General features: G+C 47.7%; 1 protein-coding gene across 5 annotated transcripts in view; it reads right to left on the reverse strand.

Annotated features, from left to right (window-relative positions):
- FAR1 (fatty acyl-CoA reductase 1) overlaps positions 1–25,672 on the reverse strand; it is a 626,193-nt gene that overhangs the window by 56,529 nt on the left and 543,992 nt on the right. For all 5 annotated transcript variants that reach the window (XM_086955913.1, XM_086955915.1, XM_086955916.1 and 2 more), the window contains one exon: positions 21,494–21,623. In XM_086955913.1, the coding sequence (XP_086812039.1) occupies positions 21,494–21,623 (130 nt within the window). The remainder of the gene's footprint in view (positions 1–21,493; positions 21,624–25,672) is intronic.

The raw sequence follows: 25,672 nt of genomic DNA on the forward strand, positions 1-25,672 counted from the left end.
GATTCAGCGCCGCCTACCTAGACGACATCGCTGTATACAGCCACCATTGGACCGAGCACCTCCACCACCTCCGAGCAGTGCTGCAAGCCCTTCAGCGAGCTGGCCTCACGATCAAGGCCAGCAAGTGTCAAATTGGGCAAGGGTCTGTAACCTACCTCGGACACCAGGTGGGAAGCGGCCTAGTGGCCCCTCTACAGCTGAAAATTGCCGCCATCCAGGACTGGCAGCCCCCCATCACCCAAACCGAGGTACGAGCCTTCCTGGGCCTCACGGGCTATTACCGAAGGTTCGTGAGAGACTATGGTACCATAGTGGGGCCCCTCACAGAACTCACGTCAAAGAATCAGCCCAAGAAAGTCAACTGGACCCCAGAGTGTCAAACTGCATTTGAACAATTGAAGGCCGCCATGTGTTCCGCTCCTGTGCTCCAGGCCCCAGACTACAGCCGGGAGTTCGTCGTCCAGACGGACGCCTCCGACCAGGGCATTGGGGCAGTCCTGTCTCAAGTGAACACCGAAGGCCTTGATCAACCGGTGGCCTTCATCAGCCGGAGACTCCTACCACGGGAGCAACGCTGGAGCACCATAGAGAGGGAAGCCTTCGCTGTGGTATGGGCCCTCAAGAAGCTCCGGCCCTACCTTTTTGGCACCCACTTTCGGGTGCAGACCGACCACCGACCCCTGCAGTGGCTGATGCATATGCGGGGGGAAAACCCAAAGTTGCTACGCTGGTCCATCTCCTTGCAAGGTATGGACTTCACAGTCGAACACCGGCCTGGGCCAGATCACGCCAACGCGGATGGCCTGTCCCGGTTTTTCCGCCTCGACGAGGAGAGTTCCCAAGAGGATGGGTAACTCTCCCCGCCTTCAGCTGGGGGGGACGCATGTTGGACAGGCCACATGAAGGGCCGCTCTCCCCCGGCTCAACCAGGCCTGAGTCCAGTCACGCAAGTACCACACACCACTATTGCACGTCCTCCGTCCCCTCAGGGACCCCTGCCCTCGAGCATGTTGACCTTGTGGGTCCGAACCACTGCCGGCCCACGCGCCCAGCCTGGGGCGCCATCTTGGACACTCCACCACGAGGCCGCCTGGCCCCCGATCGACCTCAACCCTGGGCCTGGCCCGGCCTCAGACATTCCGGCACCACCCTCCACCCAGGAGGTGAGCGGGCTACTTGGCAAGTCAATAGGAGAAAGAGGTGCCGATGGCTCTCCCCCGCCAAGTGCCGCTCGCCCATCGCCTCCCCGGGCGCCGGCTCCACCCCCCTGCTGGGTGTCTGGACTCCCTCATCCCGGACCTCCCGACCTCCAAGTGCGAGGGTCCGGACATCAAAGCACGCCAGCCCTATAACTGGGGCAGCTCCAGAGCAGGAAGGCAGTTGTATCTTGGAGTCGAGAGACGTAAAGAGGAACTCATCCTTGACGGACTACTGGCGCTGCCGTAGCTCTGTCTTGTGCACCATCGTCCTGCCTGTTGGCGCTGCCACAGCCTTCGCAACCTTCAAATCCATCATCGTCGTCGGGACCTGCTGGCGTGGCCGCGGACCGTTGTAACCGTCATCTTCACCGGGACCTGCAGGCTCCGCCGCGGACCGTCGCCTTTCCTTCGTCCATCTCGGGACCTGCCTGGCTCCGCCGCGGCCCGATCATCTAGAACGCCGAGCTCGAGGATTGAGAGCTCTTTTTCACTCATTGGTAACAAAGACTGTCCCGCTACCCCTTTCCTAAGCCAGAGACTAGAACCGAGGGGACCCCTGAGTCCAGACCTCCTTGTATCCTATCATCGTAACCTAAGAATTGCATATAAAGTCTCGTGAACCTTCAATCTTGTGTGGTGTCCGTCTGTGGGGGGGAAGTTACTTGTCTGTACAGTCGTTGGAGACGGCTCTCCCCGGAGTCCTCTCCCCGTAATCTCGGCCGACCCTCCCGGTCCGTCTAACACTCCTGTAAAATTTTCTTTGCCTCTGATGTAGATTCCGGAGGCAGGTGGTCAAGGTACGGGGCCACATCGCACCAGAGCTGGCGGTCGTACCTACCCAGGATCGCTAGGGCATTAGCCGCTCTCACCAGCAAACTTGCCATAGATGAGAATCTCTTTCCCACGTTATCCAACCTCCGCCCTTCTTTGTCCGGAGGAGTTGTCAGTGGGGCAGAAGGGTTGCGTGATTTTCTCTGCGCCGCCTGCGAGATCACAGAGTCTGGCCTTGGGTGACCTGTTAAGGCCGCAGGAGCATCATCGGTCGCCTTGTATTTTTTATCTAGACGCGGTAGCACCGGGAACACAGTCGCTGGGTGTTTCATAGCCTTTATGCCTTCTTTCCATAAGTGATCCACAATAGGAATTGACCAAGTAGTTTTCCGAAAGGGTTCCTTAAAGTCATAATAAACAATCTGTAGTGACTTTGGGCATGGCCAATTTAAATCGTGCAGCAGCTCTCTCCATCAGCTGATGGAAACCCCCAATGTCCGCTGGCGGGGAGTCCGCCGGGTCTGGAACTGGAGATGAGGGATTGTCAATGACATATTCATCATATTCCGTATCAGGATTAGAGATTTGATCAGTCTGCTGGTCCTCGTCCGAGGAATCATCATCATCATCATCATCCTGGCCCTCTTGTCGTCCCGAGGAATCCTGCTGAAAGGACGTTTGAGTATGAGGGGAAGCTGGAGCCGGAGAAGTAGGCCTCTCAAATGAAGCCAGAGCTCTTGCGGGCGTAGTAGGCGTTGACGATACTGGAAAAGGCTTATTCGCCTTAGATTTATACTCTTGCAGCATCTTCTGCAGATCCTGAAGGAAAGATGCTGGAACTGTCACCATTCCTTGTTAAGATTGCTGCTGCTGCATCTGAAGATGACCTACCTCCTCGTGGGCGTATTCGCCCTCTGAATCAGTTTCCTGGCATTTGACAAAAAGCTGGGAGGGACTATTGGCATAGCTGAAAGCATCCTGTTCATCCTCCTCTGACTCTCCCTCCTGAAGGAGCATGGTCGGCAACAGAGGAGATACACTCCTTGGCGACGTCATTTCTGGCGTGATCCTAGTCACAGAAATAGTGATCCTTTTTTCTGTGGATAATATTGTTGGTTACGTCGTCGACGGTTGTATTCGCGTCGTCGAGATTGGCGTCGTCGACGTCGACGATGAAACTGTCGACACACCAGCTGTTGTCATAGTCACAGTAGAAGTTGTCGACGCCCTCGTCGACGAGACCGTAGTCGTCGACATAGTCGTCATGATGGACGTCGGCACCATCATCGTCAATACCATAGTAGTTTGTCGTCGACGGAACCTTCGTCGTCGACGGGACATCCGTCGTCGACGGGACCTTCGCTGTCGACGGCACCTTTGACGTCGACTCCTTCGTCGACGGCCCCTTCGTCGTCAGCGTCTTCAGCTTCTCCGTCGACGGTGAGGACTCGGCCGTCGGCGGTGGCTTTCCTGTCGACGGCGTTTTAGACGACAAACCTGATTTAGGTGTTTTCGTCGACGGAACCTCCGCCGTCGACGTCTTCGTCGTCGAGGACTTTGAACTCCTCTCAGAAGACTGTGATGAAGGTGTTTTGAAGGCTGTGGAAGTCTTCTCACCTGTAGACTTAGTTGGTCCTTCCCTCTCCTTTACACTCTTGTGAGGAGATTTGCTGGGACCTTGGCTCTCAGACTCACTGGGGGTCTTTTTTGAGGCCTTTGAAGATCTTTCCAAAGAAGATGAAGGGGACCCCCTACTCCTCTTCACTGACCTGGTCGTAGAAGCCATCGACGCTGCTGCCTCACTGTTACTTGAGACAGTATCCTTCCTGGATTTTAGCTTTTGAAGCCATGTCAAGAGCCTACCCTCACGGTCCCGGAGGGGTTTGGCTGAAAAGGTGCGACAGATCTTACAGTCAGCAGCCTGGTGGTCAGGATAGAGGCAATATATGCAGTCCTTATGCCTATCCTCCACAAAAAGCCTCTTCTTGCCACAGGAGGAACAAGGCTTGAAAAGGGCTTTTTTCTTCACAATATCCGACATCCTGGAAGACAGCAACAATCCTGAAGTGAATTTGAAAGATTCTGAAGAAAATTCTGAAGTAAAACCTTTATAAGAGTAGAAGTTGAGCAGAGCTCAAAGGAGACTCCCTAAGCACAACGTGCGGTAGAAAATCTGAGGCTCTGAGGTTCCTTCAGGAAGGTTCTAAGTGGTGAGGCACTTCTGATTGGCTGATGCCAAAATTTGGTCTCTTTTACACAAAGAGGGTGATATGCTACAAAAGGGAATGAGGCCTAGGCCTTTTTCCATTGTCTATTGTACCTACAGCTATGGTATTTTTGTTACCGAGACTCCCATTCAGACGACGGGGAATGATACAAAGAATGGGAATCTATGAAAGTTCCAATACTGGGGTAAGTTGGAAAAACGAGTGGAACAGAGGGCAGAAAGGCACCAAAAAACGAGGGAAAAACGAGTGGAACAGAGGTTAGAAAGGTACAAAAAATGAGGGAAAAACTAGTGGAACAGAAGGCACAAAAGCACAAAAAACGAGGGGAACAGATGGCAGAAAGGCACAAAAACCGAAGGGAAAACCAGTGGAACAGAAGGCAAAAGGGGCACAAAAACGAGTGGCACAGAGGGCTCTCTGCCTAAAAATTCTCTCCCTTCTGCCTTTTCTATTCCTTCACTTTGCCAATTTGTAAACGTGTGGACACAGGCTTGTGTCTCACTCTCTTGAATGTAAGGTAATACCTTGTTTAATCCTTTTATAAGTAAAACACCAGGAGCCTGTACAACCTACCGCGACGCCATCGGGCGGTGCCGTGAGGGGAACGGCTTTGCACACGGAGACGCCGGGAGGCAGACCGGCACACCGGACCACACTCCCCAGCAGCCTCTGGGGCAGAGCGCCCGTGACGCGCCAGGAGGCGCTTGAAAAAGGCTGACCCCCGTGAGCCCAGGGAGACCACCAGGAGTCTGTACAACCTACCGCGACGCCATCGGGCGGTGCCGTGAGGGGAACGGCTTTGCACACGGAGACGCCGGGAGGCAGACGGCACACCGGACCACACTAACCAGCAGCCTCTGGGGCAGCGCGCCTGTGATGCGCCAGGAGGCGCTTGAAAAAGGCTGACACCCCTCTCGCCACGCGAGTCGCGACTGGGAGAAGCCCGGGACAAGGGCGGGCCGTCTGTGGCCGTCCGGGGACGACCAGGGACGGGACGGGCCACCCCCCTTGGCATCACTCGTGAGTACGAGCAAGTGGTAACCCGTGATTGTGACTTTGTATTTGTTTTTATAGTTGGTCGTGACTTCTGATTTACCCCAAAAATGTCTATTCAATCTACCTTACCAGATAACTATTTATTGAAAGTAGTTACCAGAATTAATAGCGATAGAAGGAAATCGCTAGGTAAAAGTACATTGCCTGATCTCCCATTGGTTTCGCCCCCGGGTCCTGATAATGTCGACATGAATACCACCAATGGCATTGTCACAGTAGCTGAGACTGATAATACCAGTATTGACGTCGAATCTATTGAGGTCCCTGATAACTTGACTGTGGAGGAAGATAACCTATGTGAGACCCCTGAAGGTACCTATCAGCAGTCCAATAGGGCTACTAAATTTATGAGAGCATGCAGGAAAACAGCTCCTAAACGGGGAAATCATTCTGTCAGAAAAAACAGAAAATACACTATGCACAAGGATGACAACGAGGAATCCGGGGCATTACATAAAGATGACTGTGTTTCTATTAAGCCTGTCCAAATTGACTTGTTAGTGAGCACTATTGATAATAAATTTAAAATGGTCGTAGCGCCCTTACTAGCTAAAATTGACGATTTATGGGCAGAAGTACTGAGACTAAGGGCTGTGGTGGATCAGCATGCAGTTAGTTTGGATAAAACCATATCAAGTATTAAAGATACAGCGGGCTTAAACACAGCACCTATTCAGGACAGGGTACAACAACGCCTCTCAAATAGTGCCCCCCCTATTGCTAATACTGGGAAACAATTATCTAATGGGTCATCTGTATCAACACGCCCATTAGCCAAGGAAGTGGGCCGACCCCCACAGGTACCGGCAGCTGGGCCAACAAGTATAGCGTCAGGCAGTTCACACACTGATGCAAGTCCATCATCAGCTTCCAACAGAGGAAAAGCTGCTTTGGTGCCAGCAGTGCCGGCAATACCTGCTACCATAGGGGGGACTAATGGTGTACCCGTAAGGATATGTAGGTGCCCAGTTGATCTCCACCCTGAATGTGTACCCTATGTTGTGGTCTTAACTAATGTCCCGACTCTAAATCAGGCCTCCAATACCCAGGAGACGGCGGAATCCCTAAAAAATAAAACAACTTCATGGTTAAACCGCCACTGCGGTTATCCAGTTGGCTACTCTGATCAAATTATTTCTATCAGAAGAGTCAATTGGATTGGTAATACCAGGAAGACTTGTGGGGGCGACTGCGTGATCATAAATTTTAAACATCCGCAACACGTTGCGACGGTCCTGCTTAGAGCAGCCTCGATCACGCAGTCGGAGACAGATGTTGTTGCAAGACCACTGGGCTATTTTTATAACCATCTTAACAAACTGCCTTCTGCTAATTGTAGGGAGGGGGTTAAGAACTATTTCAATTATCCATCTATTGTAAATAGACCTGTGCTACCTAATTTTTGCCCTGGTTTTCATGATGGTACATATAACCCGCCAATGCACATGCTGAACTCTGCCCCTGGCGGGAACAGATTTATAACACACACACCCAACCCATTATCAACTTGTGATAGCACATTCTTACCTGTTAATGGGATGGGTTTATCAAGTTCCAATTCAGAATAGGTACCAGTCGTTGAGTTTTTTGGACCAAAATGATTGACATGAGACCGACGTGGTTCTTGGGGGAGATGCAAATAGTAATAATCTAGGAGAAGCAATTATACCTGAAAATGAACTGGTTAATAATATGATTGTAGATTTTATGCCTGTTGGGGGAGAAGTTGGGAGTTCAATGTGTAACATAGAGCTTTTTAATGCAGATGACAACATGTCCGTACTTAGTAATGGAACGCCTATTGTCAGCCATGATAGAGAAAGGGTAACTTGTTATATTGCCAGCTGGAATATTGCAGGCCTGATGGCAAAGGAGGATATGCTAGGATGGAAAGATTTCATTAGTTTATTTGACATCATTTGCCTACAGGAAACCTGGTGTAAAAATTTTAAGGGCAGTGATGGCTTTGTATCCTATGAACTCCCTGCCTTGGCCTCAACCCATGGGAGAGCTAAAGGAGGGTTGCTGGTTTTGATTTCAGTCAAGTTACCTATTTCAGTGAAAAAGTATGTAAAAGTGGGGGCCCACTCACAAATTCAGTGGCTAGCACAAGAAGCGGGCAGAAATATATTTTTGATTAATTTCTATAACAATGTATTTGATGGCACCAGACACAATGCAATTAATGAATTAGATAATGCTCTGATTAATTTTGTGAAAATTTTTAATGGTGTTTACGATTTTATTTTTGTGGGGGATTTTAATGTTTCAGTTTGCCCCTTATCTCAGAAGTTGTGGTGTTTACAATCGCTTAGGGGATGCTGATGCTCATTTCCCCCATCATTTGTATGGAGAAACACTGAATAACTTCTTGATAGATTATGATATGGAAATTATGGAAAACTCAAAGAATGACCAGGGAGAAAATATACCAACCTTTAAAGGGAGGGGGGCAAATACTGTCATTGATTTTATGTGCATGTCCTCTAACCTAATCCCCCTGTGCTCAGAGCCCAAGGTGGTTGATGTTATGTTAAGTGATCACAACTGCCTAACTACTGAAGCCATGATTTGGAAAACTATCCCCACACTCGATCAGGGTATTATTGCTAATATTGAACCCCACAGACCAAATGGTTTTAGGATGAGGTGGAAAGGAGAAAGAGCCGACATAACATCTGATTCCATCATCAATATTTGTTTGATGGAAATTACGGCAATCCTTGAACAGGAAGAAACTGTGGCTATCAGTATTGATCACTTTAATAGAATTAATTCAACCATCAATAAGATGTTTACTAAGGAAATTGGGCACAAGAGTAGACATAAAAGGGGGTGGTTCGATCATGCTTGTTCTACTGCCCGGAGCGATCTTAAAAAAGCCCTAGCAGCTAAACCGAGAGATAAGAGTCTGGTGACTCAACTTAGGCAGGATTATAATTGGACCCTTAAATGTAGAAAAGCTGAATTACAACAGGAAGCGTGGACAATCTTTGCCAAGCGGCAGAATTGAAGAATTGTACCTTGTTCTGGACCACGGTGAACAGCCCATTCCTTAAGGATGAGAAGGTCCCAGAGCTCACATCTAATGTGAGCATGGAATCATGGATTCAACATTTTTCCATTATTTTTGACTCTGGTAATAGACCATCCTCATATGGAGAAGGCTGGCCCATCGTAGCCTTAAATATCACCTTAGATGAGGTTATGGTTAGTATAAAAGCCAGTAAAGGAGGGAAGGCCCAGGGACCTGATGGGGTACCCATAGATGTGTATAAGACCGTTCCGGAGATCTGGGGCCCATTGCTGGTCAAGACCTTCAATGCAGCTGTTTGCTGCAAAATACCATCTACATGGGTAGAATCTATAATTGTCCCCATCTATAAGAAAGGTGACCGGGGCGATGCCAAAAATTATCGACCAATATCCCTACTGGACTCATCTGTCAAAGTCATGAGTCGGGTCCTTCTAGTCAGATTAGAGGAATGGGTAGAGACAAATGAGATTTTAACCAATTGTCAGTTTGGGTTCAGAAAAGGCCGTGGCACCATTGAGCAGTGCTTGAATTTAGAACTTTTGGTAGGGAAATATACCCAGGCCAAAAATGGGTCACTTTATTTATGCTTTGCTGACCTAAGCAGCGCTTTTGATATGGTAGACCACGCTATATTATGGGCCAAACTGATCGAAATGGGAGCTCCCGAAGGTATAGTTTACTTTTTGGCCCGCCTGTACGAAAAACTTAGCACCAGTGTACGGTATGGACCTAATGGGGAGTGTACGAGTAAGTTTAGGATCGGGAGGGGAATTAGGCAGGGGTGTGTTTTAGCACCCCTACTTTTTACACTCTTCATAAATGAGGTGGATTCTGCTCTGCAGACAGTTACGGCCGACGTCCCTAGAGTGAACAATCTTAACATCCCTGTGTTACTCTATGCGGACGACGCAGTGCTGCTGTCCAGGACCCCCCTGGGTCTTCACCGCTTGATGGACAGATTTGTGCCGTTCATCAAAGACAGGAAACTGGTGATTAATAGGTCGAAAACCTATGTGATGGAGTGCAGGCCCGGACGAGCTAAAACAAAAGTCAACTCTCATTTTATAGAAGGTGAACCGGTCCAAAAAGTTGAAAATTTCTGCTACTTGGGGATCACTTTTTCAAAAGATGGTAGCTGAGATATTGAACATAAAGCGGTCAAAACAAAGATGATTAGGAGTGCTAATGGGGTTTTTGTATTTGCCAAGAAGTTGGGGAATAGACTCATTAAGAATATGTTAAAACATTTCCAATCTAGATGCCTTTCTGCGGCCCTTTATGGGGCTGGGGTATGGGGTGTGTCATCAGCCGGGAGTCTACAGGTGGAGGAGAATAATTTCCTGAAAAGGCTCCTGTGTCTACCCAAATCTACCTCAAATAACTTGACCCATAAGGAAATAGGGACTCAATTCCTGAACGACTTGATTATGTTAAGACCCCTATTGCTATGGCGCTCTGTTTGGCTGAATGAAGGCACCTCATTGAATAGAGCCATTATCGAGGATTGCCTCTCTTTGGACCAGCACCTAAGGATCCCCTGGATTAAATATAGTATTGATTGTTTTCAAAAGGTTTTCGGTTTCAATGTGATCAATGATCGATACTGTGTCTGTTATCTCCAAGTCAAATTTGAAAATTACTTTTTTGAATTATTGTTTAAAGAAACGTGCTTTAGAGGAATCTAAACTGTCCACATGTAAGCTGTACAATAGCATGAATGATTTTATTGGGTTTCACCCATACCCGACACAGGTGACCAGAGTTTCGCACCAGTTTGTACTAACCAAAATGAGGATGGGAACTGTACATTTACTGGTTGCGTGTCCTAATATAAAAGTGCGCCCTACTGGACCCTGTGCTTGTGATAACAAGGCAGAACAGAGCACTACGCACTTTCTTTTATCATGCCAGTTGTACGGTGAACTAAGGAAAACCTTTTTAAAGCCAATTTTGAAAAGATTTGGAGTAAGAACAATTACTGACTATGAAACTGCTTTTTAATCTGCATCATCCGGACATTTGCTTTTTCACGGCTACTATCCTGCTTAAGGCAATTGGTGCCAGGAAGAGTATGTGTTTTTTAATTATTTATTCCACCCCCCTCTGGATAATTAATGTATTATGTTTTTCCTTTTAACCTATGAAATGTTTGAATTTGTAATTGTGTGTGCTTTTATGGACATGTTTTTTATGTTCCAAATAAAGCTTTATGAATTGAATTGAAGTAAAAATTAGTGATCCCTGTCCGGCTGGACAAATCACGTTACTCAATGTAAAATGTATGTAAAATGTATAGGCATTTATATAGCGCACTACTTACCCGTAGGGTCCCAAGGCGCTTCGACCGCTGCGAAACCCTTCCTAGCTTCCCTGAGAGATGGTCCCTTAATGGGTATCTCCAGGGTGAGACCAGGCATCCCCGGCGGTCTGGTGGGGCCGTTAGTGAAGATGAGGCAAGCTAATGCCCAGAGTTGCCGAGTGTGATCGCTGATCAGAGTGGGCACCGAGGCGAGAGAATTATCAAGTCCGCTGACCCTGGTCTAGAAACCTGCCGCGCCGGGAATCGAACCCTGGTCCCGGGCCGTCCTCTGCTCTCGGGTCTGCCGCCTCTAACCGGTGAGCCACACTACTTCACCTCAATATAGTTCTAGTGTGTCTATATTTATTTTTTCTTGTACCTATAAAAAACAGAGGGCAGACAGGCACAAAAAACGAGTGGCACTGAGGCAGAATACAGAAATCTGGGGCAGCAAAGAACAGAGGGCAGAACTGGCAGAGAGGCACGGGGGCAGCGAGGGGAACAGAAGAGAAACCCGGGCAGAGAGAGGTACTGAAGGAAAGACCAGGCAGCAAGAGCACGGGGACAGCGAGTGGAACAGAGGGAAGTAAAAGGGGCACGGACCATGTACAGGCAGCGGGGTAAGACAGACAGCAGTGACAGACACAATGAAAATACAGGAAATACAATAAAAGCAATAAAGCGTTTAAAGGCACATGTGTATAGGTTACCGTTACTTGGCAGGTAAAAACCGATGCAGCCAGGATCAGAAGTAGGATTTTCATGCTGCTATCCGATTGCTCACTTTCCACAAGCCCTTGGGTGAATTGTGTGCTGTCAAGCTTTCATATTCAGACATATCAAGCTCTTATTCTGTGCAGCCTTTGCAGTCTGTTGTTGGCAAGGGACAGGGCAGTGGGCATCCTAACAGGAGAGGGTCAGGTCAGGTGCCATGCGAGGCCTCTCTGAAATATGCCTGAACTGCATTGCTCACCTCTTGGTGGCAAAATGTTGTTCTGCTGTCTGTGGCTAAAGATTATGTCTAACAGGGGTTTAAGGTAATTGGCATAGCATTGTTCGATGATCTCGCTGAAACAATATGCCTCCTGTGCAGATACCTTCCTGCCATCTCTTGCACTTTCATGATGAACTCCTAACATAGACCTTGAATTTGCTCTGTACACTGGACTCATCGCTTTGTGCACTATCTTGTTAGTATTTTCACAATATTCGTTGCTCCTTGGGGCATGTCTTTATTAGAAAATGCTTCATAATTGTATAATATTTTAGACCTTTTAAAAAGTGAATAGGTAAAAATGCTAATAATTCACAATCATTCAACCTGTTGCTGAAAGGAAGGGTCACCACTCCAAGGCTCTGGAATGTGAATGTAGAGGTGCTGCTATGGCTGAGAGCAGGAGTCTTGTACCACTAAATAATACACTGCTGTATGCATACGTGTCCATGCCAAAAGACCCAATTCAGGCTGTCTCCCTCTTGAAATTGCCTCGGCTTCAAAAGGCGTTTTTAAAAAGAAATGTAAATCGTCCAAATTGTTTTGGGGTCCCCGGCTTCCAGTAGTGATTCAGTGGGGGTCCTCAGGAGTTAAAGGTTTGAGAACCACTGCCCTACATGATTGGTTGGACAAAAAAAAAAAACAACAAAGGAAACTCCATTCTGGAAAGTTCATTTGTGCCTCAGGTCATGCCCTTGAAGGGCTTCGAAGGCTGTGATGTACAAGATCTCAAAACCTAGCAATATATTTACATATAACTAGATGAAAACATTTGAAAACCCTGTTCAGTAACATTCAAGTTCTGTAGATAACTACAGCTTCATCATTCACTAACACCCTACTTGACCACCTAAATTGACGTCCGTGAATTCAACTTGCTGGAAGCAGAGTCTGAATTACCTGAAAAAAAGGATACACGCATTTATAAAAACCTATTGATACACATGTTTCACTGCTTCCAAAGAGGCATAGGAGGCAGACCTTGACCCTAGAGATTAGCGCTCTTTCGTGTTTCTGGTCCTAAACTGTGCCCTCAGGGCCGTAGTGGGCGTGGCGGGTAATGGAATGTCAAATTTACTATTCTAACACTAGTCCTAGAATATCAGGGAAAAGAGGCAACGTTCTCAAAATATTACAGGCGGCTTACCTAGTATTCCAACTACAGTCCTGGAATATTTTGGGTAAACTTATAAATCCACCAAGTGTTTTTAGTGTTGGTTCAAATGTAGCAGTTTTCAATGGCAGAAAGTGCAGATCCGAGGGCACAGGTCAGAGCAAAAATACTAGGAATACCGAGATGCTCAGGCAATTTTGGTGGCTCCTGGGAACACCACTATCTCAACTAGTCAGAAACTCAGATAATTCAATTACCTCCATTGTATATACGACACGAAGAAGCTTGGGAAGCTTGGTTGTAAGGATAGGATCTTAGAGGGTTCTGGGAGTTGGTAGGTGCGGTCCGGTCTGTGGTAATATGAATCAATAGAAATTTACCACCAGAGCCAAATGCCCAAGAGTACTGCTGAATTTTATAGTCAATCAATCAATCAAAGACATTTGTAGAGCGCACTACTTACCCGGAGGGTCTCAAGGCGCTTGGGGGGTGGGAGGGGGGGGGGGGGCTGCTACTGCTCGAACAGCCAGGTCTTGAGCTTCTTCCTGAAGGAGAGGTGGTCTTGGGTCAGGCGCAGGTCGGTCGGGAGGGAGTTCCAGGTCTTGGCGGCCAGGTAGGAGAAGGACCTTCCTCCTGTTGTCGTTCTTCGGATGCGGGGGACGGCGGCGAGGGCGTGACTGGCTGATCGGAGATGGCGTTTGGGAGTGTAGCAGTTGATGCGGTTGTTGAGGTAGCTCGGGCCTTGATCGTGTAGGGCTTTGTGTGCGTGGGTGAGTAGACGGAAGGTGATTCTTTTGTTGACGGGGAGCCAATGCAGGTCTCTCAGATGTCCGGAGATGTGGCTGTGTCGTGGGATGTCGAGGATGAGTCTGGCTGAGGTGTTCTGGATCCGCTGGAGTCTCTTCTGGAGCTTGGCGGTGGTTCGGGCGTAGAGGGCGTTGCCGTAGTCCAGTCGGCTGGTGACGAGGGCCTGGGTGACCCTCTTCCTGGTCTCGGTGGGGATCCACCGGAAGATCTTCCGTAGCATGCGCAGGATGTTGAAGCACGACGAGGAGACGGCGTTGACTTGTCTGGTCATGGAGAGGGAGGAGTCCAGGATGAATCCCAGGTTGCGTGCGTGGTCTGTCGGTTTGGGTGCGGTGCCCAGGGCGGGGGGCCACCAGGAGTCGTCCCAGGCGGAGGGCGAGGACCCCAGGATGAGGACTTCCGTCTTGTCTGAGTTCAGTTTCAGGCGGCTGGTCGTCATCCACTCGGCTATGTCTTTCATCCCTTCATGAAGGTCGGCTCTGGCGGCGGCGGGGTCGTTGGTCAGGGAGAGGATCAGCTGGGTGTCGTCAGCGTAGGAGATGATGTTGAGGTTGTGTTGGCGTGCGATGGCCGCGAGGGGGCTCATGTAGACGTTGAAGAGGGTGGGGCTCAGCGAAGATCCTTGAGGGACGCCGCAGATGACTTCGGTGGCCTCTGACTTGTACGGTGGTAGACGGACTCTCTGTGTTCTTCCGTCGAGGAAGGAGATGATCCATTCCAGTGCCTTCTCCTCGATTCCGACGTTGCTGAGGCGCTGCACTAGGGTGCGTGGCAGACAGTGTCGAATGCCGCGGAGAGGTCTAGGAGGATGAGGGCCGCTGTTTCTCCGTTGTCCATCAGGGCTCGGATGTCATCGGTGGCAGCGATGAGGGCGGTCTCGGTGCTGTGGTTGGCTCGGAAGCCAGACTGTGAGGGGTCGAAGGATCCATTCGTCTCGAGGAAGGCGGCCAGCTGTTTGTTGATGGTCTTCTCGATGACTTTGGCAGGAAACGGGAGGAGCGAGATGGGGCGGTAATTCTTGAGTTCGGTGGGGTCCGCTGTAGGTTTCTTGAGTAGGGCGCTGAGTTCGGCGTGCTTCCAGCTCTCCGGGAAGGTGGCGGTGTCGAAGGAGGTGTTGATGATGTCCTGCAGGTGGGGTGCGATGACAGCGTCGGCCTTGTTGAAGACGTGGTGAGGGCAGGGGTCGGTTGGAGATCCGGAGTGGATGGAGTTCATCATGCGAACGGTGTCTTCGGCGCAAAGGGTGGTGGTTCGGTCGTGGCGTGCGTCGGTTGAGTGCTGAAACTGTTGTGTATGTCCGCGATCTTGTTGTGGAAGTAGGAGGCGAGGGAGTTGCAGAGGTCTTGCGATGGGGTGATGTTTCCGGCGTTGGGGTTGGAGAGCTCTTTCACGATGTTGAAGAGTTCCTTGCAGTTGTGTGCGTTGTTGTCCAGCCGGTCCTTGAATGCAGTTTTCTTGGTGGCGCGGATCAGTTGTTGGTGCTTCCGGGTGGCAAGCTTGAGGGTGGTCATGTTGTCCGGTGTTGGTTCCCTTCTCCAGGCTTTCTCGAGGGCTCGGCAGTTCTTCTTGGAGCTCATGAGTTAGTCGGTGAACCATGGGGCCTTCTTGCTGCCGGGTCTGCTGGGCGGGGTCCTCAGTGGGGCGAGTTCGTCCGCACAGTTGCTGATCCACTTCGTGAGGTTGTCGGCGGCCTGGCTGGGGTTCGCTGAGCTGGCGGGAGGGTGCTGGCTCAGGGAAGCGGCGAGCTGGTCGGCTGTGATCTTGTTCCAGCTTCTTCGAGCAACCTGTTGCTGGTGGTGGTGGATCGTCGTTCTTTTGAAGGTGAAGTGGACGCAGCTGTGGTCCGTCCAGTGGAGTCCGGTGGCGTGGCTGAAGGCGATGTCTTTGCTGGAAGAGAAGACGGCGTCGAGTGTGTGTCCGGCGAGGTGGGTGGGGGTGGACACCAGCTGCTTGAGACCGAGGTTGGCGAGGTTGTCGAGCAGGGTGATGGTGTTGCGGTCGTTGTTGTTCTCCAGGTGGAAGTTGATGTCCCCCAGGAGGATGTAGTCAGCGGAGGGGAGGGCATGCGGGCTGATGAAGTCGGCGATGTCCTCGCTGAATTGTGTGCGTGGTCCTGGGGGTCGGTAGATCAGGGTGCCTCTGAGGGTGGTTTTGGGGTCCGTGTGGATCTGGAAGTGCAGGTGTTCGGCGGTTGTCGGGGTGTCGTCGGTGTTGGTCTTGATGCGGATGGTGTCCCTGTAGATGATGACCGATGCCTCCTCCAGTCTAGTTGTCGCGGTCTCTTCGGGTGATCTTGTAGCCCTCTGGGATGGCGATGGCGGGCGCTGAGGAGTCGTTCATCCAGGTTTCCGTGAGAAGTGCGACGTCAGGATCTGTGGTGTCGAGAAGGTTCCAGAGTTCGATGGCGAGTCTGTGGACGGAGCGGTGTTGAGGAGGATGCACTTCAGGTGGTTGCTGCTGGTGTTCGGCTTGGCGGGTGTTGGTGCGGGACAGGTCCGGATGCAGGTGAACTTGCAGGCGTGGCAGCTGAAGGGTCCGTGGGTTCGTCTCGGGGTGGCTCGTTTGTTCAATGTCGGCGATAAAGCCTGTTCGCCCACCGCTTCACTCGAAGCCTGCATGAAGTGATATGTATACATCTAACCAGATAACTAAAGTAACCGAAAAAATACAAAAAAATGAAAGGGGTTCACTATCTTTCCGAATAAACTAAATGCTGGTTAAAATTACCCAATGCGACATAGATTGTATCAATATGTTCCCAAAAGGAACACTGCTGCGCCAAACAGTTGGCACGTTTGTAATATCTTCGAGATGGTTCAAATTAAATGAGTCTTTTACAAAAATTATTTGCCAAAACATTCTTTGCATTCGCTGAATGGATCTATGCATCCAAAAGACTTACTTTCGATTTTAGAGGTTTTTTTTTTTTTTTTTAAAGACAGCTTTTTTAGCAAGCTGTATTTCAGAAATATTCACAACAATGCAAATCGCACTATTAAGGACCCGCAAACTTGGTGTCACTAGTAAGGAACATTTCACTACTGAGAGCAAGTAATATCGTGGTGAAAGGGTGTATTCACGGAAGTGAGTGGACTCTACTATTTAACCTGGTCTATGAATGGGAATGTTTTTACCGTGAATTACATTTCTGCATTTATGTTCTACTTGAAATCACTACCTAAATGATTTGAACAGATACATTTCCCACCGATTGGTGGTTTAGACTGCATCTATTTCCACAGTGAGAACATCTGCAGGTGCACCGTCACTTTGTTGTGCCCCTTGACGACTGTCCGGACTCTGGCCTGGCGCAATATTAAGGCTTTATTAAGGCAACACGAGTCGCTGGTTTAGGTGGTGCTGAACGTCTGTCCTTCAAGTAGTTCGTTTAGAAAGAGTCGTTCGTCGGTGTTGGTAACGACCTTATGGGTTACTAGTTGTAGGGGATGTGCGTTTCCTGTAACCTGCTTTCACTGGAATACACAGCGAACCATTGATTCTAAAACATGGCAGAGTGATGGAAACTTTTCCCCGTGTTTCGATGATAGAAGGCGGTCCAAGAAAGCATCTCGTGTTGCGGTCTGAGACCCATCCCCACCTATACCAGCAACCAATGGTAACTATGCAAAATTAATTCTATGTGAAAGAATTCCTATTACAGAATAATTTACTTACAGTAATGCTGAAACCACATACAGAGGAATGTTCAGATGCAGATAAAAAAACGTTATGTCCCACTTGTTCCTCAATCCGGTTGCATCCACATTCTTTTCTTCCGAAATGCAACAAACGCCGGATACCATTGTAATGGTACGGTTAAGGTATGATAAAGGTATTCACAATGTAAAGAAAGACGAAATATGTTTCTTAGGCTTGAATTTTATTGTTTTAACATGCTCTGCCTATGTAGAGTAGATAAAATACAGGAAATGTGTATGTGGCCTTAATAATTCTGTAAGTAATCAAGTAGGTTCAAAAGTGTCTCCTTCCAGCAATCGACTACTTTACTACATAAAATGAAATCGTGTGCACGCCTACCAAAAATAAATAAATTGAATTTTAAGTCAGTACTAATGGCCCTGCTGCACTATCCTTGAAATGTGAAACCCTAAAAATCCACTTATGATTAAAAAAATCCAAATACATTCCATATTGACAAATATAAAAATCATATGGTACAGAAATTAATTTATGAACTCATTAACTTTAAAGAAAAGCTTTCACTCAAATTACATTGGCGCTTATTTCTGTTCCGTCATAGAAGATGAAAATAAATCTCAATTTTCACAAGAAATGGAATTTGGATCTCATGAGATTTCTTAATTATATTGTACACAATAGAGACTTTGGGCAATGATCACAGCCAAGACGTTTCCACATACATAAACTAACCAGTCTGTACGATTCTGCGAGTGGAAGACGTGCTCTGATGTTTCTGCCGATATGAACCTAACTGGATGATCAGCAAACACGTGAAAAGTTACTTACCTTCAGTAATGCTCTTTCTGGTGCATACCCTAATCTAACCTCAAATTCCTCAGCTTTCAAATATTCCTTAGGTCTGGATCTGGAAAATCATAAGCTCAGTCAGCATTCCGCTACAGAAGTGATGTGTGGAGCCACATTGAAACGCCACCCGTGCACGCCAACGCGCAATGCTTTCTAGGCTGCCTGCGCCCACTGGCACAGAGCATTTTACCAGATTGGCTGTAACCTGTTTACAGATGTCTAGACTGCTTTAGATGGAGAAAAAAAAGCCAACTTTACAGAACAGAGAGTCAGTGAGTAATCGGTGGTTATATAGCGTACCTAACAAAGAGCATTACAGACTTGTTTTTTCGTATGTATACTTCGAACCAGAGATTCCTCACCTGTTTAACAGATAAAGCAACGCCCTCCTGGTAGTGGGTCTGTAAACTGGCTCAGAGAAAAAGGTTCTTAAAGACCGGTCTGCCGGGGAGTAGAGCTTTGTGAACGAATGTAGGGACACCTGCATAGCAGCCTAGCAAATATCCAGAAAAAAGCAATTTGCGTGCACCCTTAGTGGTAGAAGCCTTAGCTCTGGTGGAATGAGCTTGTAAGCCTTGTGGAGGCTGCTCCTTGGCCAAAGCATAATATATTTTTATACAGAGCATGATTCAAAGTGTGATGATTCTCTTCTGCATAGTTGTGGCTTTTTTCACAACAGTGAATCCAACAAAGAACTGAATGTCCAACCGATAGAGTTTGCTACGATCAATGTACGAACAGAGCTCATTTAGGAAGTAACTGATTGAACATCTCCACAGATGGATGAGGTAAAGCAAAGCACGCAGAAAAAAGGGATGCTTTGCCCAACAAGAAACGGAGTTGCAACTCTCGGGAAAAAGGAGGCTCGAGTCCTCAAGACCAACTTGCCTGGGAAGAAGGATTGATAGAAATGGCTTGTAGCTCGCTCATAAGTCACGCCAATGTTACGGCGATGAGGAAGAGTCTTGAGTGTGAGAAGCTTCAATAGATAATTGCATTAAAGGTTCAAAGGGCAAGCATGAGAAATGTGAGCAAAACATGTAGGTCCTACTGAGGCATAATGAAGGGAGTGAGCAGAAACTTCTGATGCAAACCCTTCAAAAATGCATCACAGCAGGTGATATAAACAAAGAGGGTTGATCCGGGAACCACAAAAAAGCCGAAAAGTAACCTTTCACTATGCTCAATGCAAATCCTTGTTTGGCTACAGATAACAAAAAAAGAAACTCTTCAGAACATTTGGCCTAAAGTGATAGATCGGCTAAGTAACCCACCAATCAACACATTTGTCTCAACTTCTACTGGTCTGGAACATGGCTTTGCCCATGTCCCAAGCAGGGTATGCCTGAGGGCGTCACTGAAAGGCAGCAGAAGCTCAGCGGTAGTTTGTCTGGATTGGATGGCTTTGGTAAAAACATTGTTTTTCACCTTTGTAGTAGGCAATTGGAGGTCAAATACCTCAGGAACCCTTCGCATCACCACTGAGGAGAAGCCTTCTTCATTCAATGGCCCAGGTGGAGAAACTGAATCAATGTCTGGAAAAGTATCCAGTACCTTGGCATCTTGTACCTAGTCATATCACCTGTCCTCACTATATGGTTGAGTAAAGCCATTCCCATAATCAGTCATTATCTGAGTGTGTGCCTAAAAGATTGTGGATGATCTGGGTCTTTCCTTGAGGCAAGTCCTAACCATCAGAGTCCGACAGGTTGCTGGAAGGATGCAGCCCAGTGGGATCAGGGTGCAGCTGTGGTCAAAATCGAGGCAGCGAGGAGTCAGAAAGCATCATCTATTGTGTCATTCAGCATTGGCATTGATACTTCAGGGTCTGGTTTGTTGTTCCAAGACCGATGTTGGCACTGAGGCCAGTAAAGGCTCGTAACTGGTCCAGAGGTTTCAGATGGTGCAGAGGTCGGATATGCCTTCGGAGTTTCAGTTGGAGGTCCTTGCGGTTCCTTGGGGCCTTGAGGCACATCAGAGGGAGCAGATAGCAGGTCAAAGAGAGGCAGCATAATTCCTCGAAACTCTGATTTACTGCGGTGCCGCGGAGTGACCTAGAAACTTGGGACACTCAGTCACAAGAGTCTGAATCGGCTCTGTAAGAGATCAAGTTTGAGAGCAAGAGCAAGAGGCATGTTTATGCCCTAATGCCTTAAGAGTTTGAGAGTGGCAGAAAGGGGGCTTCTTATGATTCTTTTTTGACTTGCATGGGAGCTTTGATCATGATGACTGTCTGCTGCGTAAAGACTTTGGTTGCTGGAAACTGACCTTTCCTTCAACCTCAACTCGTGATAGTGTGGAGAGTTACGGTGTTTGCGTTAAAAAGATTTGCTTTGAGGTCCGGTATGGCTTTCAAATTCATAAAAGCACAGTCACTACAGGTCTTGAGTCCATGGTCTGAACCAAAACATCAAAGACAAATCTGGTGGGGCTCTGTCAAGGACATAAGTTTGCCACAGCCCCAAAAAGGTTTGAACCCTGTGGTTTTAGGGGGTGATATGTCCTTTTACATACTGGTATGTAAAGTTAAATTTATAGAAAGTGGTCTCAAAGAGACATGGGATGGCTCTAGATCTGCATCTGGAGTCGTGGACAGAAAGGAATGGACCGTGAGCATACGTGGGGCTTGTATACGGTTCTGCACGCCATATTCGGAGCGAAACAACGTAAGCAAGGAACCGCATGACACCACCTACCTACGTACAGGGGTATTGGTGAGGATTTTCTGTGTCAAGTCCAATACCTGGGGAATATTCAAAAGGGGAGAAATGCAGTTAGAAGAATCTATCAGACTAGGTGGTTGGGAACACATTGACGCAGTAGAGCAAAAAACACATTCAACGGGGGGAAAAACGAAGATTAAAGTGATGTTATGGTTCACTCTGGTTGTAAAAAATGAACATACATTTAAAAAAGCTTTAGAAAGTCTCAGAAAAAAAATAACTTTGAAGTGGAGTTATGGTGATAAAGCAAGAAATAAAAAACACTGACATTTGCCAGTTATGATTAGGTAAAGTAACCATAAAAGGTTTCCCTCTGAAGCACTGCTTATGGCCTTACAGATATCACTAATGACATCACTTTTTACAGTAGCCACAGGTACCGATACTCTGCCTTCAGATGTGCACAGTGAGAGTTAGCCACAGCCACAGCACCAGACATATGAGCTCACTAATTACAAAAAATACCAATTACAAGATTTGTCATCCTTCACTTTAGTAGGTAAAAACAAGGAGTAACTTTACATGCTCTTAATGAACGCTTTTCCTTAGAACTGAAAGCGACGCACGATAATTATATTAAGGAACCTGTGACACAGAAGACATTGAAACAATGATTGCCACATTTCATTTAGGACCTAAAAAATAACGATTTACGAGTGCACCCTCATATTGCAGCATAAATCTGCTGCCATTTTAATCTATTTTACAAAGGTCTTTTATTTAGCCAATTTAATGTTTTAACAAAGTTATACTTGCCTTTTTGTCTTCCGCGCTCAGCTGGCTCATTAGCATATTGGTATTCTCGTTGTTCCACACCCACGAGTTGCTTGTGAAGTACTCTAACAACATCATAGCTCTGTGGAGTCGGGTTATTGTCTTCATCATCCTTTATGTGAAGCAGGAATAACAACATTAACAAAGAAACCTACCTCATCTGGTCTAGAAAGAAAATAGTAAGCCGCCTTAAATCAGTAGTTCAGACTATTAGGGGCGCTCGACATGCCCCGGGGCTGGAAGACTTTCCGAGGAACCCATAACAAACGAGATAACATGCACTATGAAGCAGGAACATTCTTAATATTTCGACATCATCGCTCCATAAACATATATTAGAAAAATAACAGTTCATTCGGTCACAAATTCAGTATTCTCAGATCATTGTTTTTTTTTGGGGGGGGGAGGGGAGATATGAGAGGAGTAGGGTGGAAGGGTGGGGATATGAGGGGGTGGAAGGGTGGTGGGGAGAAGATTCACCCGACACATTTTCTAGGGCACTGAACGGCCCACAATATAAAATCTCAGACTAGAAGATTTTGTGGGGTATAGTGTTTGCCAAGACTACCTATTTTTTGTTTGTAGCATCTTTTCTTTTAAAAAATGAATACAAATAGACTAAAAGGGGCTTTCAGCAAGTCCTCCTCATGCATCAGATTGTTCAATTGGCATTCACATTTGCTTACGTCTAACATAGCTTACAACATTGCCAATGGTTGCACACACATGAGCAACTGTTTTCTTTCTAAATGAACGATGCTGTTCAGCCTAAACAACGTCGTCACCCACAAAGAAAGGTATTTTGTTTCAGCACAAGGGGCTTGTGGATATATACATTTAAGTTTTGAGGATCATCTGCTCACCAGGCACTGCTACAAGGCTATTGCATGCATGCTGCGTTTCACATACCATATGCAGTTTTTGCTGTGGGCACGTTTTGAAACTGGCTTTGTATCCATTCCTAAAATGATTGTCCCTGAATGTACACAGCAACAGTAGCCATCTTTGAATGGACTTTCAACTTATTTCAAAATGGTCACCCGAATGCGCATGTAAATGTGGCCATCTCAGAATGTTTTTGTTTAGATTTATGACAAAAACATTCAAAGATGTTGGCCTGCATGAGCGCACGCACGTGCACGGATGGCCATCATTTAATGTCTTTGTAAAAAACACAACCAGTATATGTGCATGTTTTTGAGCACATGGGCTCCTGTTTTTAATGCTGCTATAAAAAGCTTTACAAAAACATTTTTTTTAAAGTCATTGACAAAGCAGATAGGCGGACTGTCAACGCCAGACTGTCATGTGCCAGAGTTCGGCCTGACAGGAAATAGTGCTGTTTTTACATGTACACTGTTCTTTCCTTAAGTTGCCTTTACTTTGTCACATCAACTTTTTTATTTTTTTTTAAATTTTTGGAAGACCTTTATTTAGAAAAGGGTGCACACAGCTATTCAGCCAAACATCCCGGAGGCATGGCAGCAAAATTAGAGCATCAAACTGTTTTGGCACACCCAGGAGAGCTGCTCAGGATAAGAGGTCAATTTTTTTTAAATTAAAACAGGATATACACGGTAAATACTTAATACAGTTCCATATGTTAACGAAAAGAAGAGAGAGAAAAGAAAACAGGAGGGGGCCGGCTACGGGATCTAAAGTAGATACAATCACCGGGTGGGCAGGGAAGCATGTCCAACTGCAGAGACACCCACATTTTGAAGCGAACAATATAAGCAAGCATACATTTCTGAAGACTACCGACTAACGCCTCACCCGATGAATCCAATGACAGGAGAGGCTGAGCGGCCACAGTCCCAGCCCCGCCCAAAAAGTCCAAACAGTAACCCGATACACTGACCCCCAACCCAGGAAGAGAGGAAAAAGGAAAGTCCAGTCAAACTAAAAAAGAGAAAAAGGCCATAGAAACAAGGAACGGAAAAACAAAAATACCCCACCCTGCACATGGCTACGGCCTACCCCCCTAGCAGCGTGCCTATCACCCAGCGACCAAAAACCCGAAATATAGTAGAAAAGAGATTTATAAAGGAAGGAAACACAGAGAAAGAAAGAAAAGAAAAATTAAGGGAAGAGGAGAATCACACATTCCCGGTCACACTGCCCCCCTCCTGCGACGTACAGTCCTGGTCATCAAACAATAAGCAACAAAGCAAAGTAGATTCGGTAGAACCCAGGAAAGACGTCCTACCGCCTCGCCCCCAATACAAGAAAATGGCAGATCCCGGGTCCCTCACAAACCCCAGCATCCGAGTCGAACACCAGTCTCACCCTTGACCTCTACGAGTGTACACCATGAGTTCCGCACACCGCATCCGCCTATTCACAGGATAAAGCAAAAGTCCAGCCAGTCCAAAGAATCTGTGCGGCGAGTCCAACGGATATCCACAGTCCACCACAATCCTCAGCCGCCATGACACTCGCCATGGTACGACCAGATCCCGACCGTCCCATACTCCACCACACTGCACAGCTCACACGATCGATAGATGGTCGCTGTTTCCGTCGGGTCACAGTTTCAATAAAGTCATTGGGGGACGAGCTCATGAACACGACCACAGGCGGACTCTTCAACGTGGGTGGGCGATACACCATGGCGGCGGATTCAGCCGCACACTGCGGTACAGACATTGCTATCCATGCTTTGACACTAGATGGGCCTCGAGTCGTAGATTCCAGGATCAAAGTCGGGGAAACGGCTCGCTTAGGGGGACCAGACAGATCAGAGTCATTGTGCGATCGGGCAGTTTCGGTGGCATCCGCGATCGACTTATGTGAAAGAGCAACCATGTAGGAGCACAGACCCTGAATGGCGGCCATCACGGTTCGCAATGATGGCTCTTCTTCACCCCGCACTGCCGCGAACTGATCGACTCCAGACATCAGAGCGCCCTTCGGGTCACCCGATTCCCCCAGGGACCGAAATGCGATGAGGGCAGGCGGGGGCAGGAGGCACACAGTCCAGCAGCGATAGGGCCTCTCGGACGGGGGCCCCACCCCGGCGGGAAGGGAACGCCGAGAAGGGGACCCCGGCCACTCAGCCACTCACAGGATCATTACACCTCCTCAATGCGGGTAGAACCGCAGGCTCGTCACCAGTCCAGGGGCCGGTTGCTCTCCACTTCTATCGACCGGACCGTGTCTGGGTCCCCCGGCGGCCGTTTTTGCACTGCAACCCGGCAGGGTCAGTACTCGAAGTCCCGGCTCTCGGTCAGCATTAGGCCAAGAACTTCCACTCGATGCAACTCCGGCAATCCGGGTCGTAAGTTTCCCAGGACCACACCGCCAGTATCAGCAACGGGTCACCCACACGGGGGCGAGGCGAAAAAGCAGGATTTGTAGCAGGATATTCAAGCAGCAGGAGGAGGTCGACGGAGCCGAGAGCTTATGCGGCCATCTTCGTTCGTCGCCAGGCTCCTCCTCTGTCACATCGACTTTTGACACACATCTGCATCTGTGACACTTGGGTTCGTTTCTCGGAAACATCGTCCTTGCTAACACGGAGAACGCTGTAAGAACACTATGACTTGGCATTGTGTGCAAGGCCCTCACACGCGTTATACAAATGAGATTTATTACGTCCAGGTGGCGACACTGCTATCTGTGAAATACAAACAACGGCATCATGATCACAATCTCGACCCAAGGACAGGATGCCTTTTTTTCTATATATAAGCTTTTGTTTCCCAAATAGAATCAGAGGAGACACTTCTGCTGACTTCGAGAGGTCCCTTTATGCTGAGGATGCCCCCCAGCAGCTGACTGACTTACATCTCGTGAGGGATGTCTAGTTTGTGACCAAGACTGGTCCTACACTCTTATCTACCAGGTAATGGGGGTAGATGATCCAGAAAAAGTTTGTCAGACCATACAAATACACCGTAGGTACATAGGTTAGGGTTTGTATCATGGGAATAAGCTAGACTGCTATAATAATGCATATAAATGCATATATAAGATGCCTCAACAAGGTGGTGGAACTCTCCATTTTAGTCACGTATTGATACATATTATAACTTTTGTCTGCTTCTATCTATTGATCATTGCAGCACATTTCTATACAAGAATCACTTTGGTTCAATGAATATTAAAGAACTTCTCTTTGTGTATTCTTTGTATATTTCTGAGTCAAGGAGAGCTCAA

The sequence above is a fragment of the Lissotriton vulgaris genome, chromosome 2_1 (assembly GCF_964263255.1).
Source record: "Lissotriton vulgaris chromosome 2_1, aLisVul1.2, whole genome shotgun sequence".
NCBI classification, from domain to species: Eukaryota; Metazoa; Chordata; class Amphibia; order Caudata; family Salamandridae; genus Lissotriton; species Lissotriton vulgaris.